Source organism: Nannobrachium achirus, assembly GCF_963921795.1.
Source record: "Nannobrachium achirus genome assembly, chromosome: 4".
NCBI lineage: Eukaryota > Metazoa > Chordata > Actinopteri > Myctophiformes > Myctophidae > Nannobrachium > Nannobrachium achirus.
Window position 1 is genome coordinate 26,251,206 of NC_137813.1, and position 15,706 is coordinate 26,266,911.

At 40.8% G+C, this 15,706-nt stretch overlaps 1 protein-coding gene across 1 annotated transcript; it reads left to right on the forward strand.

The window, feature by feature from the left end:
• Window positions 1-3,967: 3,967 nt before the first annotated feature.
• LOC308283342 (GDP-L-fucose synthase-like) lies at window positions 3,968-14,558 on the forward strand (the record flags this gene model as incomplete). Its single annotated transcript, XM_080723761.1, has 10 exons — window positions 3,968-4,122; window positions 8,898-9,012; window positions 9,160-9,288; window positions 11,028-11,101; window positions 11,257-11,390; window positions 11,511-11,575; window positions 11,677-11,743; window positions 12,401-12,480; window positions 13,509-13,608; window positions 14,503-14,558. 10 exons carry the CDS (start codon window positions 3,968-3,970, stop codon window positions 14,556-14,558), a joined length of 975 nt encoding a protein of 324 aa, XP_080579887.1.
• Between the last annotated feature and the right edge of the window lie 1,148 nt (window positions 14,559-15,706).

The window sequence follows — 15,706 nt, forward strand, 5'->3', positions numbered from 1 at the left end:
TATATCACTGGATAGGTTAGCCTCCAGGATGCAACCCACAGTGCTATCACAGTGTCACCTACTTTAATTGTGAAGTTCTCAACTTTGCTCCGTTTCTGACTAGATCCAAAGAGGATACATTCAGTTTTACCTAGATGAATTGAGAGTCTGTTGTCATTGAGCCAGGTGCAGATCTCGCTTAGTTCACAGTTAAGGGCATTTTCAACCTGCAATATATCTCTGCCTGAGACTAAGAGAGCCGAGTCATCCGTGAACAGAAACCGATTGCAGTCACAAGCAGATCTCCCTTAGTATTGACCCTCTCTGGCAAGGATAAAGCTCAGACTATATTTTTCATAAAGGTTGTTTAAAGTAGCATCTCTAGAAATGGTAACAGGCAGTGACAACATACTGTACTATTAGTGTAGTGACTACATTACATAAGATGTTTTCATGAAAGATGTAACACAAAGGGTTCCATCATAAATAACCTAAAGATCTTAAACCATGTTTACATACACATATTTTAAGTAAATGTATTGTGAAACACGTGCATCTCAGCAGGCACTGGGTGAGATATCAAGCATACTGCACATGGCCAGCACGGAAGAAGTACTTCATCATGTGCGTCATCATCCGTCATGAGAGAAAAGGTGACAACCTATTGACAAGGTGTCCCCCTGCACATTCAAACTGGTGGATGGGAAGTATAATTAAGTTGTCAACCCAAAGCAATTTGTCTCTGAGATAATAATCTGTTTAGAATTAGGCATTGTTTCTCACAGCATGTCTATTCTATTATCTGTTGGCCTTAATGGAATTCAGAAACGTAACACAAGGGCGGCACTTCGAGACCACCTGGGCTGGGATACCCCAGTGTTTTCACAAACACTGGGGTATTTTTATAAGGGTTAATTAAACCTGAAATGAATATCTCACTAAGAAAGGTGAATAAATAAAAGTGGCTCGCTGCTAATAGTAAGTTGTCTAATATATTCCCCCTCATCTGCTGCCTCCAAACAACACAGGGACCAGGCCAGGTATGACTTGACTCACGAGATCCTGAAGGATGAAGAGTCGTCATTCCGCGGACAGAGGGTCCCTCGCCAGCGCCGCGTCTCTGTCATTTGTCGGAACCTTCCGGTCTGAAGCCAGACGGTCCCAGTGAGAACACATACAGTAACTGAAGCCAGAGAGACCAAGTGAGAACACCTAACTGCCACACTGACTGGAGACTGGAGTCCAAGGCCACAGCTGGAACTGAGTGGATTTGCTCTTGGGATGTCACGTATAAAATGCATTCATATACAGTACGTTGGGTTCAATTCTCAATTAATTTTGGGAATGTTTTCAAAAATGATGTTGGCCATTACCAAGCCATTACCAAGACAATGGGTGAATGTAATGCACATTGTAAAGCGCTTTGGATAAAAGCGCTATATAAATGCACCATTTACCAACACAAGGATTTGATCAAAGAGTGAATGGGATTCATAGTGTTATGAGTGATAAGTTATGTTTAAATTATGTTATCACTTCGGTGTGTCACTGTTAGTTCTGTGTAATACACAGAAGTGCTTAGTGCTTACCATTTATTATGTTGACTTTCTGATGCACTTTAATAAAATAAAATCTAAGTGGAACTGTAAACTCATTTTGCAACATAATGTCTAATTTGAAAGCATGCCTACGGGTTTCATTCATTCAACCTTTATTTATTTTCTCAGGGATGCATTGAGGGCAGGCCCTCATTTTCAATGATGCCGAGATTACATTAAGAACAAGCAACAACCATAGTAAAATTAAGAACAGCAGATGTAACAAGTAATAGAAACTATAAAACAGACAGCTTAATTAAAACAATGACCCCTGGAAGAAATCTCCTGTTTTCTGATGGTCTGAGGTTGGCAGCTATGTAGTACTGTATAGTAATGTAGGAGGACTGAGAACATGTCACAGAATCTCTGCACTGAGAGTCTTATTATGTTTAGACCACTACACCATCTCTGACTGCAGGTTTGTTCTTGTGCTTTTCAGTAGTTCTTTAACCTTGAAAAAGACAAAGTACTACTTACTAGAATAACATTGGAAGACTGAGATTTGAACATGGAACCTCGAGAGTCTGATCTTCAGACCACTACACTAGTGACTAGTCTCTCAATGCAGGTGTTTTCTAGCATTATTCCTTTAAATTGTCCCAATGAAATCATGGATTCTAATTTTAAAATGCATTGTAGTTCGTTCCAACTAAAAGGAGCGCTAAAACCAAAGGCTGTTTTGCCTAGGTCAGTGTAGGCCTTGGGCACTATTTGTGGGATATCGTTTTGAGAGCGTGTAGAATGGAGGGGTTTGGTTTTAAGAGTTTGATTGATTGATTGATTGATTGAAGAATTTATTAGAAGTTTGCATAGGAACAAGTACAGTTTCATGACAGTACAAATCACTGGTACAAGATCAACTAAAAGGAGATCCTAGTAAGCTGTTGTGTTTATTTACACAGGAATCACTTAAAGTATATCATACAACATTGAAAGACAGACGGATAGAACACAGCACTTTGCATAAGAGTACTTTGCACAGTACTTTACATAAGTGGTTTGCAGAGAGGATATATATGATGGTGATCTCTTTAAAAGGGCTTTGTAATGTAAATGAACCAGTGATGATCTCATCTCATGGAGAGAGTGGGCCAACCAACTGTAGAGTTTGAGAGTGTGAGACTATTTTTTCTTACAGGTGTCTAAGAAGATTAGGAAAAAGATCTCTGTTTGAGGATACATTAGGTGTGGATGTGAGTTAGGCTTGCAAGATATGACTCAGTACACATATTTGTAACCAGCTAAATGTGATTTGTTTTTTGAATCAACTGCGTCAGAGAAAAACATTAATGTGCAACTGCATTACTATCTATAGATTAGATGGATGATAGATGACATGCAACAGTATGTAACACATTACTATGGCTGAATATTCCTGTCCTGTTGTTCATCATGTTCATCTCTCCATCATTCATGCCTTTTGTACACACGTGGAGGGAAGGCAAGTCAAAAGCTATACCCACGTGCTCTTTTGTTCATCAGTTCAAAGTTGGGGTTGAAATCCTGAAGTCTGGTATGAAGGGTTTTTCTTTTGTGTGAAGTGTGTGACTAACCTGCCAGACAGGACTAACTCACAAGCATCTCTCTCCAGCCCCCTGGCCCCCTGGTAGGAGCAGATAGCTAAAATACTTTAGAGCAAATAGTTCTTCTGCGGCAAATTTTACATTAAAACATAAGGCTTTATAATGATTACTTTAGATGTACATAGTTTTAATTGTAATGCATGTTTAATAATTTTGCCTCTAACTTGAATACTTTAGTTTCATGACTGTGTTACCATAATGTGTTGTCCATGTACAGTATGTATTTTATTTGTACATTTATTTTGTGAATATAGTAATAAGCTTACTTTGGAGAGGGAAAAATGCCAAATTTCCAAAAGACAACCACAGTGGTTCTTGGACCATTCCAGCTGCAGCCACAAGATGGTAGTATATCCCATCTATCCAGGTGGTTTGAGGCGCTGGATCACCTTGTAGGTGGGCTCAAAAGCTATTCCCACACCCACAGGTAACCCACCTCTGTTCATCACTTCAAGCCTGGGTGAAGGGTTTGTGTGTGTGAGACTAACCTGCCAGACAGGACTTCCTCACAAAAAAACACATGCTGACACTCAGGTAAGGAGCAGGTGGCTGAAATACTTTAGACCAAATCTATCAGAAAATAGACCTTCTGCTGCTAAGTTTACATGATTACAATGTACATAGTTTTAACTGGAACACATTTTAGCATGTAATATGAATATGGTTTGTGTCGGTGCTATGTTAATTTAATGTACACATACAGCATGTATCTTTTCTGTTTTATTTATTTATTAAATATAGTTAATAAAAAATAATTAAAAAAGGCAAATTCTGCCACCTCATTTAAAACCAGATAGATCACAGAAGATGGATTTGGAGAGCAATTCAGGGGCGATGCGTGTCCTTGTGACTGGAGGGTCTGGGCTGGTGGGCAGCGCCATTAAGCATGTGGTGCAGGAGGAAGGTGGGAGACGGGAGGGAGAAGAGTGGATCTTCATCTCTTCCAAGGAGGCCAATCTTGTGTAAGTCATAACATCATGTCTTTATCAACCTATGTATGTACACTGTGGCCATTTTGCTGTTGCGGTGGGGGGCTGGGATTCTCTGAGTTTGACCCAGGGGTCATCAATATGTCCGCACACGGACAAATGTGACTTGTCCTTGTCTGTGGCAAATTCTAGAATGTTATTATTTTGATCATAAGACCCATTTACTGAATGTCAGTCTCCAGGCTTTCTTTCAGAATATGAATGACACTGATTCACTACGACACTACAGTATACAGTATATGGCACATTATGAGTCCAACTAGTAATAGTGGTCGTCAATGTTTTGTTTGCAAGGACCCCCTTAACTCTGAGAGTGTACAACTGGAACAGACCTTTTATGGTCATTCAGGGCTGTCTTTTTATGTGTTTCTGGTAATATTAGTGTCTTCTCATTTTGTATGTCCATGGCAAGAATTTAAATTTGAGAAAAATGTCCACCACAAGCCAGCATGGCGATGAGCCCTGGTTTGACCACTTCTCTAAACCAGTGGTTCTCAACCTTTTCAGGCTGCGACCCCCAAAATAATCATATTTTAACTGGGGACCCAATACTACAAGTGTGACGGAGAGAGTCGCAGCCCCAGCCTTGAAGCATCAAAAGTCTAGTATCTCCCCCAGACCAAAGAAATGTCTCTTTGGTCTAGTGGTTAAGATATTGGGCTTTCACGCGGGAGACCTGGGTTCGAAGCCGGGTGGGGAGGTTCGGATCACCTACGTTACATTGGTGCCGTGACCCGAATCTGGGCTTCCCCGCAGGACAGGGGTGTCCAAAATGCGGCAACTTTTATACGCCCCTCGGCTTCATTCCTAAAGTGTATTATAAACGGCCCGCCAGCACCGTCAAACAAGAATATTTTCCCAGAGTATTATTTGTCTGGATTGTTTCCTGGCTATTTTATTGTATTTTTTACCTTTGATTGATTGAAGACTTTATTAGGAGTTTGCATAGGAAAGGTACAGTTTCATGACGGTGCAGTTCACTGGTACAAGGTCTACTAAAAGGAGATCCTAGAAAAGACTAAGCTTATTTCCACAGGAAACCATTGAAGTATCTCGTATAACATTGAATGACAGACGAATAGAACACAGTACTATGCAGTAGATAAAGTCGGTAAAAAAAAGAAAGAAGAAAAAAAGAAGAAAAAAACATCAGTACCTTGCATGTCTGGTTACATTTGGTAATGTGAAATTAATTTGTGTTTTCAGAGCAAACACCTGACAAAAGACCATTGATATGTACAGAATTGATGATGATAGTTAAATAAAATTGATAAATGTGATGCATGCATACAGTATGTACCGGTATGTGACTTTATTAGGCTATGGTCCGACCGAAAGTACATTATGTCAGGAGATAGTTGACCCTAGGGGTGTTTTAATGTTTTCAAATGTTTGGAAAGCCATTCATTAAGAGGTTTCTGCCCAACAACAACTACAGGTATATGTACCGTATATTTGCATACACAGCTTATAAGAATCACACATGCAGGTAATGTGCCTCCAATGTGTCTGCATCTTTATTAAAAACACATCAGGACTTGAGTCATTTCCCCGTCCGTCAAGCCTGTCAGTTTGCATTGGTGTTGCTGTGCATTGGTGCATGCACAGCAACACTGGTTGTGACTGCAATGCAAATGTATGAAATGCATATGTATTTTCATGTACATGTATGTGAGAATCATGCACGCATATAATAATAATAAAGCTAATAATAAAGCTTTATTTGTATAGCACCTTTCATGACATGAAATGCAGCTCAAAGTGCTTTACAGAGCAGAAAATGAAGCACAAGTGCTTAACAGAAAAAAAAAAATACACATGAATACAATAAAGCAGAAAAATAAAAACATAATTTTGAAGAACAATTTCAGAACAGCGTGGACGTCAATAGCATCAAAGAGATATAAAAATTCAGCTAAAAGCAAGAGTAAAGAAATAGGTCTTGAGCTGTGCTTTAAAGCTATCCACAGTCTTAGGTGTAGTGGGAGTTTATTCCAAACTGTCGGCCCGTAGAAGCAGAAAGCTGCTTCACCATATTTTTTATATTTCATTTTAGGCACATCGAGTAGGTCAGCACTAGAAGACCTGAGTGGGCGGTTTGGAACGTATCTATGCAGGCAGTCATAGAGGTACGAAGGTGCCAGACCATTTAGAGCTTTATAAACAAGTAAAATAATTTTAAAATCAATCCTAAAAACAACCGGGAGCCAGTGTAGCTACGCTAAGACTGGAGTAATATGTTCTCTCATCTTAGCTTTAGTTAAAACTCTGGCTGCCGCATTTTGAACAAGTTGTAGAATGTCAGTTGTTTTCTTTGGCAGACCAGAGAGAAGTGCGTTGCAGTAATCAAGCCGAGAGAAAACAAAAGCGTGGATCAGCGTTTTTGCATCGTCCGACGTCAGATAAGCTCTAATTTGCGCAATATTTCTAAGGTGAAAGAAGGCAATCTTGGTGACATGATTAATGTGTGTATTAAAATTCAATTCAGCGTCAATTCTCAGCGTCAATTCTCAGCGTCAATTCTCTCCCCCATGCCTTCGGCATGGGGGAGAGTATGTTTTCCCCTTCGTCCGTCCGTGCGTCCGTCCGTCCGTCCGTGCGTCCGTCCGTCCGTCCGTCTGTGCGTGCGTCCTCGCAGTTTGTGTGCAGCTAATCTCAGTCGCCGTTGGACCGGTCGCTGCCAAAGTGAGCACACACATTCCCTGGATGCCAATCTAGTTTCCTATCAGTTTGCATGTTATATTTGTGTCACAGTTGCAGGCATGGGCACATTGTTGTGGTGAATCAGGGGGACAGATGCTACTGTGAAAGCCCCGCTGCCTTTCCTTGAAATGAACCACCACAAGGCAAACTGCTCTTTACCTTGAAATGAACCACCACAAGGCAAACTGCTCTTTGCCTTGAAATGAACCACCACACACATATAAAGTTTTTTTTACCTAGAAACCCTTTATAATGAGAGCAGGCCTAGCAACGCTGGTTAGTTCTGGGATGAAAATTATTTTTGTACCCTCTTTTTCTCCCCAATTTAGTTGTTAAGCCAATGGATTCCTCCCAGGCCCACACACATTTCTGTGTTGTCACTGCTGTTTCTATAATATCTATAATGCTACTGACTCAAGTGCCAGTTTGCACACACACCAAAAGTTCAAATATGGAAATAAGAGTTTTATGCCCGACAGCAACATTATATTCTATAACTTCCACATTAAAAATGCATGTAAATATAAGCGTTGCATATAGACGTCCCTCAAATGTTTCTGTACCTTTATTCGTATACTGTATATGATGTTTTCTACATATTACTGTATATCGTTTGTCTTTAAATGTCTTGATGAACTGAATACACAAAAACAAGCCCTGAGCTTATTGGGTTATCCTTTTAGCATTCCTTTGTATAAATATGTGCCACCGCGCCTTTTCTTTTTGCAAACTCTTAATAACATATTCGATAATACAAGCAGATTAGATTCAACCCATTAAGACCTGATTTAAAAAAAAAATAGCAGATCTGTTTCAGTCTACAGGGTATTATATTTGTGTCTCAGTGCACTTGCACGACAGCGTTGTGGTTGTCAGAGAGACATTTGGTAGGAAATGTGTCTGGTTTCTACTAAAGTCTTCTACTAAAGCCTTCCTCGTGCAGTACCAAACCTACACATTATAGTGCACAAGTAGGCCACTTGCTTACTGGAGACTATCAGGACCAAACTTCCGGGTTTAACAGCAGACATACAAGCTCACGTCGCGTCGCAGATGCAACCCGTTGTGAGCTTGTAAATCGGCGGCGGAACCTCGGTGCTGACGTTTGCGCAATGCACTATGGGGCGTAGGAAACTCGTGGATAGAAACCTTTAACCACTTAAACCAGGGGTGTGCAAAGTGCGGCCCGATGACACATTTTACACAGCCCGCAGCTTCCTCCCTAAATGGTACCACAAACGGCCCTGCAGCACCTTGTTCCCGGCTATTTTGTTTTACCTTACACGTCGGTTACATTTGGTAATGTGAGTTATTTGTATTTAATTCAGAGCACACACCTGACAAAAGATAAATAATGATAATGATAGCTAAAATATTGTAATTGCGATGCATATGTGACTTTGTTATGGTCCGACCGAAATAAAATTTTGTCAGGAGATAGTCGGCCCTTGGATGTTTCAATATTTTCTAATGTGGCCCCCTTTGAAAAACGTTTGGACACCCCTGCCGTAGGAGGAGGTTATACAATGTCTTGTATAAAACAAGAAAAAATAGTTTATTGTGGTTTTGGAGAGAAACTGAAAAATTACATCAGAATTCTTTTGTCCACACTGAAAGTAGACAAAATATATTTTTATTGGTCTGACCATGACGGACCGCATAGACATGCCACAGGGGCCGCATGCGGCCCACAGGCCACAGGTTGAATAGCGCTGATATCTGTTGGTATCGTCTTGCCAGTCAACTTCTCTGGAAACCTACTTGAAAACAACGCCTACAGTTTCGGGCGAACAACTATAGCTAATTTAGATGCCAATAATACACAAACTTCATGTTGGGTACTGTTGAGTGAGAAAACAATGTTGCACATTAAGTAAATCATCTGGCGACCCCTAAAATAATTTGGGGACCCCCCGGGGGGTCCCGACCCACAGGTTTAGAACCACTGCTCTAAACCTTTGGGATGCTGCTGATCAATATGTGTGTGATCTCTAAAAGATGCTGCGGTGCAACTGTGGTGCTAAGACTGTATGAAATGTTTACAGGGATCCTGTGCAAACCAGGGCTGTATTTGAGAAGTACCGGCCGACTCACGTCATCCACCTGGCTGCCAAAGTAGGAGGACTGTACCTACACATGAGAGAGAACCTGCACTTTTTGGTGAGACAATGTAGTTTCTCAGCAGCCATCTTCTAATTGTTAAGATGTTCAATTTGGTTGAAATACAAACAGAGAGCCACCATAAATATGGGGCCAACATATTATAGCTATACTGAGTTGCTGGTTAATGACAGTCTGCCTTCACAGAGAGATAATCTAAAGATAAATGACAACGTGCTAAACACAGCCCATGAAATGGGCGTCACCAAGGTGGTGTCTTGCCTTTCCAGTTGCATCTTCCCTGACAAGACAACCTACCCTATAGATGAGACTATGGTGAGTAGCCTACAGTTAATAACTAATACAAAGAAAAAGATATATCCTGTACAATTGTACAGGAGAGAGAGTGATATCGAGTCGAGATAGAGAAATGTTCTAATTCGGACAAACATCCAATTGAAACCTATTTCAATTGGACCTATTGGGAAAAACACAACAAAAACCCAAAAGTAAATTAGAATGCTATTTGGCCCTAAACCGAGAATACACAGTTGCAGACTACCTTACCACTCTTACTAATCCAAAAAGGAGAACAATTTTGAATATGTACACAATGAATATGACTCAGTGACAACCACCTGGAAGTAGAAACAAGCAGACACAAACAGAACTGGCTGTCTAGAGAAGACAGACAGTGTTTGCTCTGCTCTCAATGGGAGGTGGAGACAGAGCTACACTTCCTGTTACAATGTGACAAATATAAAGACATTGGAGCATCACATTCTTCCCTAAAATTAAAGAAAAAATATAAAGAATTTTAATAAGTCACTTTAATAAATCACTTCAATATATTGTGGAGAACAGTCTGAATGCACCTTTCTGGCTGCACAATATGTGTGGAGTTGTCATCAACTGAGGGACATCCAGTGGTCAGAAGAGCTAAGCACATCTGGCAAAAGTCACTAAAACTGCCTCATATCACTGTCGTCATTGTCTTATGTTTGTTATTCACTTGTTTTCATTATTACTATAATACTTGTTATTCATTATTGTTAACCAAGACAGATGGCCAATACAACCCATAGTGTGGCTGGTTCTACAGACAGGGATCTCCATATATGGGCAAAAGGGATTGAATGATTGTATGATGTCAGATGTCATAGGTGTCATAGGACTTTCACATAACGAATAACTGATTAAACATGTTTGGGGTCTCACAGCATATCTCCATATATCATGGATCTCCATATATGGGTACCAGAGGTCTCCATATATGGGTAACTGGTCCGATATACATCACTGGCCAGATGGCCAAGACCTCACCCTTTAGGGCGAGGTCGCTTGTCGCCATTAGGTGTCTATGGGGGCGGCATAGCTCAGGGGTAGAGAAACTGGTATTAGAGCACGAAGGGTATAAATCCCGAAGGGTTCCCAGTTCGAATCCGGGCTCCCCCTGAGTTAATGTCGAAGGGTCCTTGGGCAAGACTCTGAACCCCTAATTGCTCCCGGTGAGTAGGTTGGCGCCTTGCATGGTTTCCTCCGCCACCGGTGTATGAATGTGTGTGTGAATGGGTGAATGTAATGCACAATCTATGTAAAGCGCTTTGGATTAAAAGCGCTATATAAATGCACCATTTACCATTTTACTGGTTATTGTTAAGCTGTATGTTTGTTGTCTCTGTATATGTAATGTTATGACTTGTTTTATGTTATGTTATGTATGCTTTGGCAATGTACACATATTTTTCATCATGCCAATAAAGCATTTTGTAATTCAAATGTTTATTTATTTTTCAAAGGAAATGGACACACACACACAGAGAGAGAGAGAGAGAGAGAGAGAGAGAGAGAGAGAGAGAGAGAGAGAGAGAGAGAGAGAGAGAGAGAGAGAGAGAGAGAGATAGAAACAGACAGACAGACAGAGAGACCTAGCAATGACAAACTCCAAAGGAGAAGCAATTATCCTGGTTTTGTAACATTTTTGTACGGCTATATAGCATAGTAACACAATCTGTTCATTATTTGAACAAAGCTTGTTTTTCTTGAATACCTACTCTGTTCCCTAACGTTTGCAGATACACAATGGGCCGCCCCACGACTCCAACTATGGCTACTCTCATGCTAAAAGAATGATTGATGTCCAGAACAGGTGAGCTGTGCAGAGCAAACAGGGTGTGGAGGGGACAAATGGGTTCATCTTCCAAAAAAAACTCCTTCGGTTGTGTGTGTGTGTGTGTGTGTGTGTGTGTGTGTGTGTGTGTGTGTGTGTGTGTGTGTGTGGTGTGTGCACACTTATGTTCACAGGGCTTACTTTCAGCAGTATGGGCGTCGATACACAGCAGTCATCCCAACTAACGTGTTCGGACCACACGACAATTTCAACATAGAAAATGGACATGTGCTTACAGCACTCATGCACAAGGCGTACAAAGCCAAAAGTATGTACTGTATACCGCGCGCACATACACACCAATGCTACTCTAACTGTACAAGCTTTGGAGTAAAAACAAAGACCTTGAGAAATAAAGTGACAATGTTTTCCCCTGTCTTACCCATAGAGGAAGGAACTCCTCTGAATGTGTGGGGCTCCGGTACGCCTAGAAGACAGTTCATGTTTTCCCAGGTAAGTAATTGGTACAGGTCAGTAATAGTGCAGCATACATTTTTGCAACATAATTATTAAAATGCAGCCTAAGAGTACTAGTATGTATGTGTTTTCCTTAGGATCTGGGCCGTCTAATCATCTGGGCACTGAGGGAGTATAATGAGGTCGACCCCATCATCCTCTCAGGTATTTGTCATTTGCTGTACAGTAAGTAAGTAAGCCTTGCCAAGTCTTGAGGCCCATAGGGCAGGAGCCTATCTCCTGTTTCTGTAGTGTGAGGCAGCTTGATGTACAAGTACACCCCCTGGACTTGATGCTAGTTTATCACAGGGACTGACCGCCAATCCAATTGATGATGAGTGCCAAGTAGAGAGTTTGGGTCCCATTTTTCTAGTCTTTGGTATGACTCACCCAGGGATCGAACCCCAACCTCCCAATCTCAGGGCGGACCACAAGGCCACTGAGCTAGTCATATTTTCTGTAAGGGGACAGCAACATTAAGTCAATTTTATTATATAGCGCCAAATCACAACAAAGTTTATCTCATGACGTTTTATATGTAGAACAGGTCAAGACCATACTATTAGACACAACACTCTTTCTTTAGACCATGTCAATAGTAGCTTTACTTTAAAGCCTACTTATAATGGCTAAACCCCACAACTTAAGCTGGGGCAAACACACTTTACATACAATTTCTTGAAATTGACTAGTGTTAATTAATATTTGCTCAAATACATTTTATTATGTCTTTATCATGTTTGTTTACACACGATGTATAAGAGACTGTCAATGTGCGCATGTGTATACACAGTATAACTTTCTTGTCTCTCTGTCACACAGTGGGGGAAGAGGATGAGGTCTCCATCAAAGATGTTGTTGATACGATTGCAGAATTACTGGACTTCAAAGGCCCAATACTTGTATCCAAACCTATGACCATTAATCACCATAAGCTTTGTTAAACAGCATTGTCATTGTGTGTTACCATGTGAATCTCCCGTGACACTTCCTTTTTGCTTATTTTGGTGAAACACTATTAGTTTAATAATCTTACAGTGGAAAATGTATGTATCCAAAATGCAATGTAGAAAAACATTTCAATTATAATATTAAATTGTTTAGCTCAGGCTTGACAGCAACATGATCAGCAGGTGTTATGATTATACTCGGAGGAAGATCTTTTTCAAAAAAAGTGTACAGAAAGTGTTAAAATTATGTTTTTATGTGGTCACACCCACCTGTTCATTAAGTATGCCTGGTTGTCAGGTGGGTGGTGACCCAGCAGAAGTTAGCCACACCCACAGTTTTGTTGTGTGGCAAAAAGTGGAGGGTATGGTATTATGATGTCATTATATCAGTGTATTTCAATCGGGCCTTTTGACTCAGAGGCTTTCAGCTTCAGGAAGTAACCAAAAATACACAGGGAAGACATATTTGCACATGTAACCACACCTGGGCATCTATTAGAGTAATGTTAACTCCATAGACACATAAAAAACAGAAAAAGTACAAAACTATGGCACCACCTCTTTAAAGTACCAAAAATAGAAAGTACTCATTAAGCAGAATGTCCCATTTAACAGTTTTCAAATGTATAAAATGTATTAAAATCTTTTGAAAATGGCAGATCTACTAGCTTATAGTGTCGCTTCACAACGCATTGTGAGCTTGTAGATCAGCTATTTTCAAAAGGCCGAATGTATAGAACCGAGGTATGTATGTATGTTTTGTAATAATAATCAAAACCTGCAAAGTAACTACAGTACTAAAGTTTTCAAATAAATGTAGTGGAGTAAAAGTACAATATTTGGATCTGAGATGTAGTGGAGTAGAAGTAAAAGTACTGCAAATTTGGAATACTCAAGTAAAGTACGAATACCTCAAAAGTGTACTTAAGTAAATGTAATTAGTTACTTTACACCACTGCCCCTTAACCCCTTCACGCCAGTATGACACCACCATGTCTGATGGCCAAATGAAGAAGACAGCCAGCAATGCCAAGCTGAGACGCTACCTCCCCGACTTCACCTTCACGCCTTTTAAAGAAGGTCAGAATTATTTTTCTTACATTTATTTCAGGTTCAATTTAGGTTTCCGGCAGGGACGTGCTGGGCCCCTGATTCAGCCCGGGAAAAAGAGTTGGAGAGGCCCTCATTGCGTGCTATAGAGAGAGATCTCTCTCTATAGCGCTGCTGCTACTCAAAGATTTGTGACAAAGTGACAAGCCATGGGCCAATTACAAGAGTTATATTTCGACGTTGTCGGGTGGAAACCTTGTATGTCCAAAACCGTTTGTTTTGTATTTATCATTTTAAAAATGATTTAAACTAGTGAAAACAGCCGATCTACAAGCACACAACGCCTCGCACCGCAAGGCGTTGTGTGCTTGTAGATCTGCTGTTTTCACTACTTTTGTGCGACGGCCTTGTATGATGAAGCAGGGCTTTGCTTTACGAAAAAATCTACAAATTTGAAACTTGGAGATACGAGGTTCTGCCCGACAGTGACGATTTACTTTGTTGGCCGCCCAGCCCCCAAAATGGAACGAAGGCAGACATTTTATTTTTTATTTTTTCCTAATGGCCGGCCTGGACCGGCCGGGAATGAACCGGCCGTTCGGGAGTTGTCCCGCTTTTCCCAATGACCAGCACGTCCCTGGTTTCCGGCATTTGACGAGGTGCGGTGAGAATGTATGAATGAGTTTACGATAAGCTGTTAATGTGATTTTAACGACAGTCATTACAAACACATGTAGTGAGTGTTGTCTCATTGTTGTTTTATTTGGATATGCATGAGATGTTCTTGATGAGGTGTCAAGGAAATATCTCTTTTCCTTGACACGGCATCTAGTTGTGCCACTCCACACTCTGCATAAAAGCGTATAGCGCATCATGTAGCCTGTGGGCATCACATAACTTGTTTCTCTGCCTGTTCTCTTTCAGGTGTCAAAAAGACCTGTGATTGGTTCGTGGCCAACTACGACATTGCTCGCACATAGTTCATCATCCAATACAAGCGATTAAACATTTTGGTTGAGATGGCAAACACCAGTATTCTCAAAATATTTTGTTTTGTTACACAGTATGTAACGAAATGTTAATATGTACCACATTCTTTACTGTTTCTCTTTCTGTACATAATCCAGATGAATGTGATCTTTGAGCGCTGCGTACAAATGTGTAAATGTTTGTCATGTTGCGATAGTTACTATACTGGTTAAATAAGGGACAATAGAAGAATGTAAATACAAGACGCCGGTCTCACCATTGAGTGTTGAGTTTGAGTGTTTGAGTGTTCCTGCGCTGGCCATATCCTGACAAAAGATTTATGTGGGTTTACATCTACAGATCTACAGATCTCTGCATCAGTGATGAATTTACAATGGGTTTATATAGGAAGGGGCAGGGGCGTCACAAGGGGTAGGAAAGTGGAACTGAGTTACTAGGGCCCTAGGTGGATGGGGCCTAGTAACTTTAGCTATTGAAAAATATCAGATATACAAGCTCACAGCGCGGCACCGAGTGCCGCGCTGCGAGCTTGTAGATCTACAATTTTTGAAAAGTCGTGAAAATTTGTGCAAATCTTTGAATATATGTATTTTTTAATCGAACATTTGTAACTCAAATTTTGCTTCCGGGGGGTCCCTGGAACTAAATATTTTGAGATGGGGGTCCGTGGCCAAATTCATATCATTTTGGGGGTCCTTCACATGAAAAAGTTTGAGCATCACTGACATGGAAACATGGGTTTCTTGCACACGTTTTCACAATTTTTCAAAAATAGCAGATCTACAAGCTCACACAGCACGGCACTCTGTGCCGCGCTGTGAGCTTGTATATCTGCTATTTTTCAATAGTTAACATTCATGGGGGGCCCACAGTGAATCCTTGTACCCAGGGCCCAGAATTTGGTGTGACGCCCCTGGGAAGGGGCGCCTCCTCACGGGGCCCTCAGGTGTTCTAAAAATGTGAAATGGTTATACAGGAAGACGTCTATCGACATCAATGAACTTTTGGGGCCTGCTGTCAAGATTACTACCATTTACAATGTAGCTAATACAGTTGGTAGGTAGGGGGTCTCACATAGGGGCAATAGTAAAAAAAAAAAAAACGTTGGTCACACCATTGAGTGTCGAGTTGGAGCGTT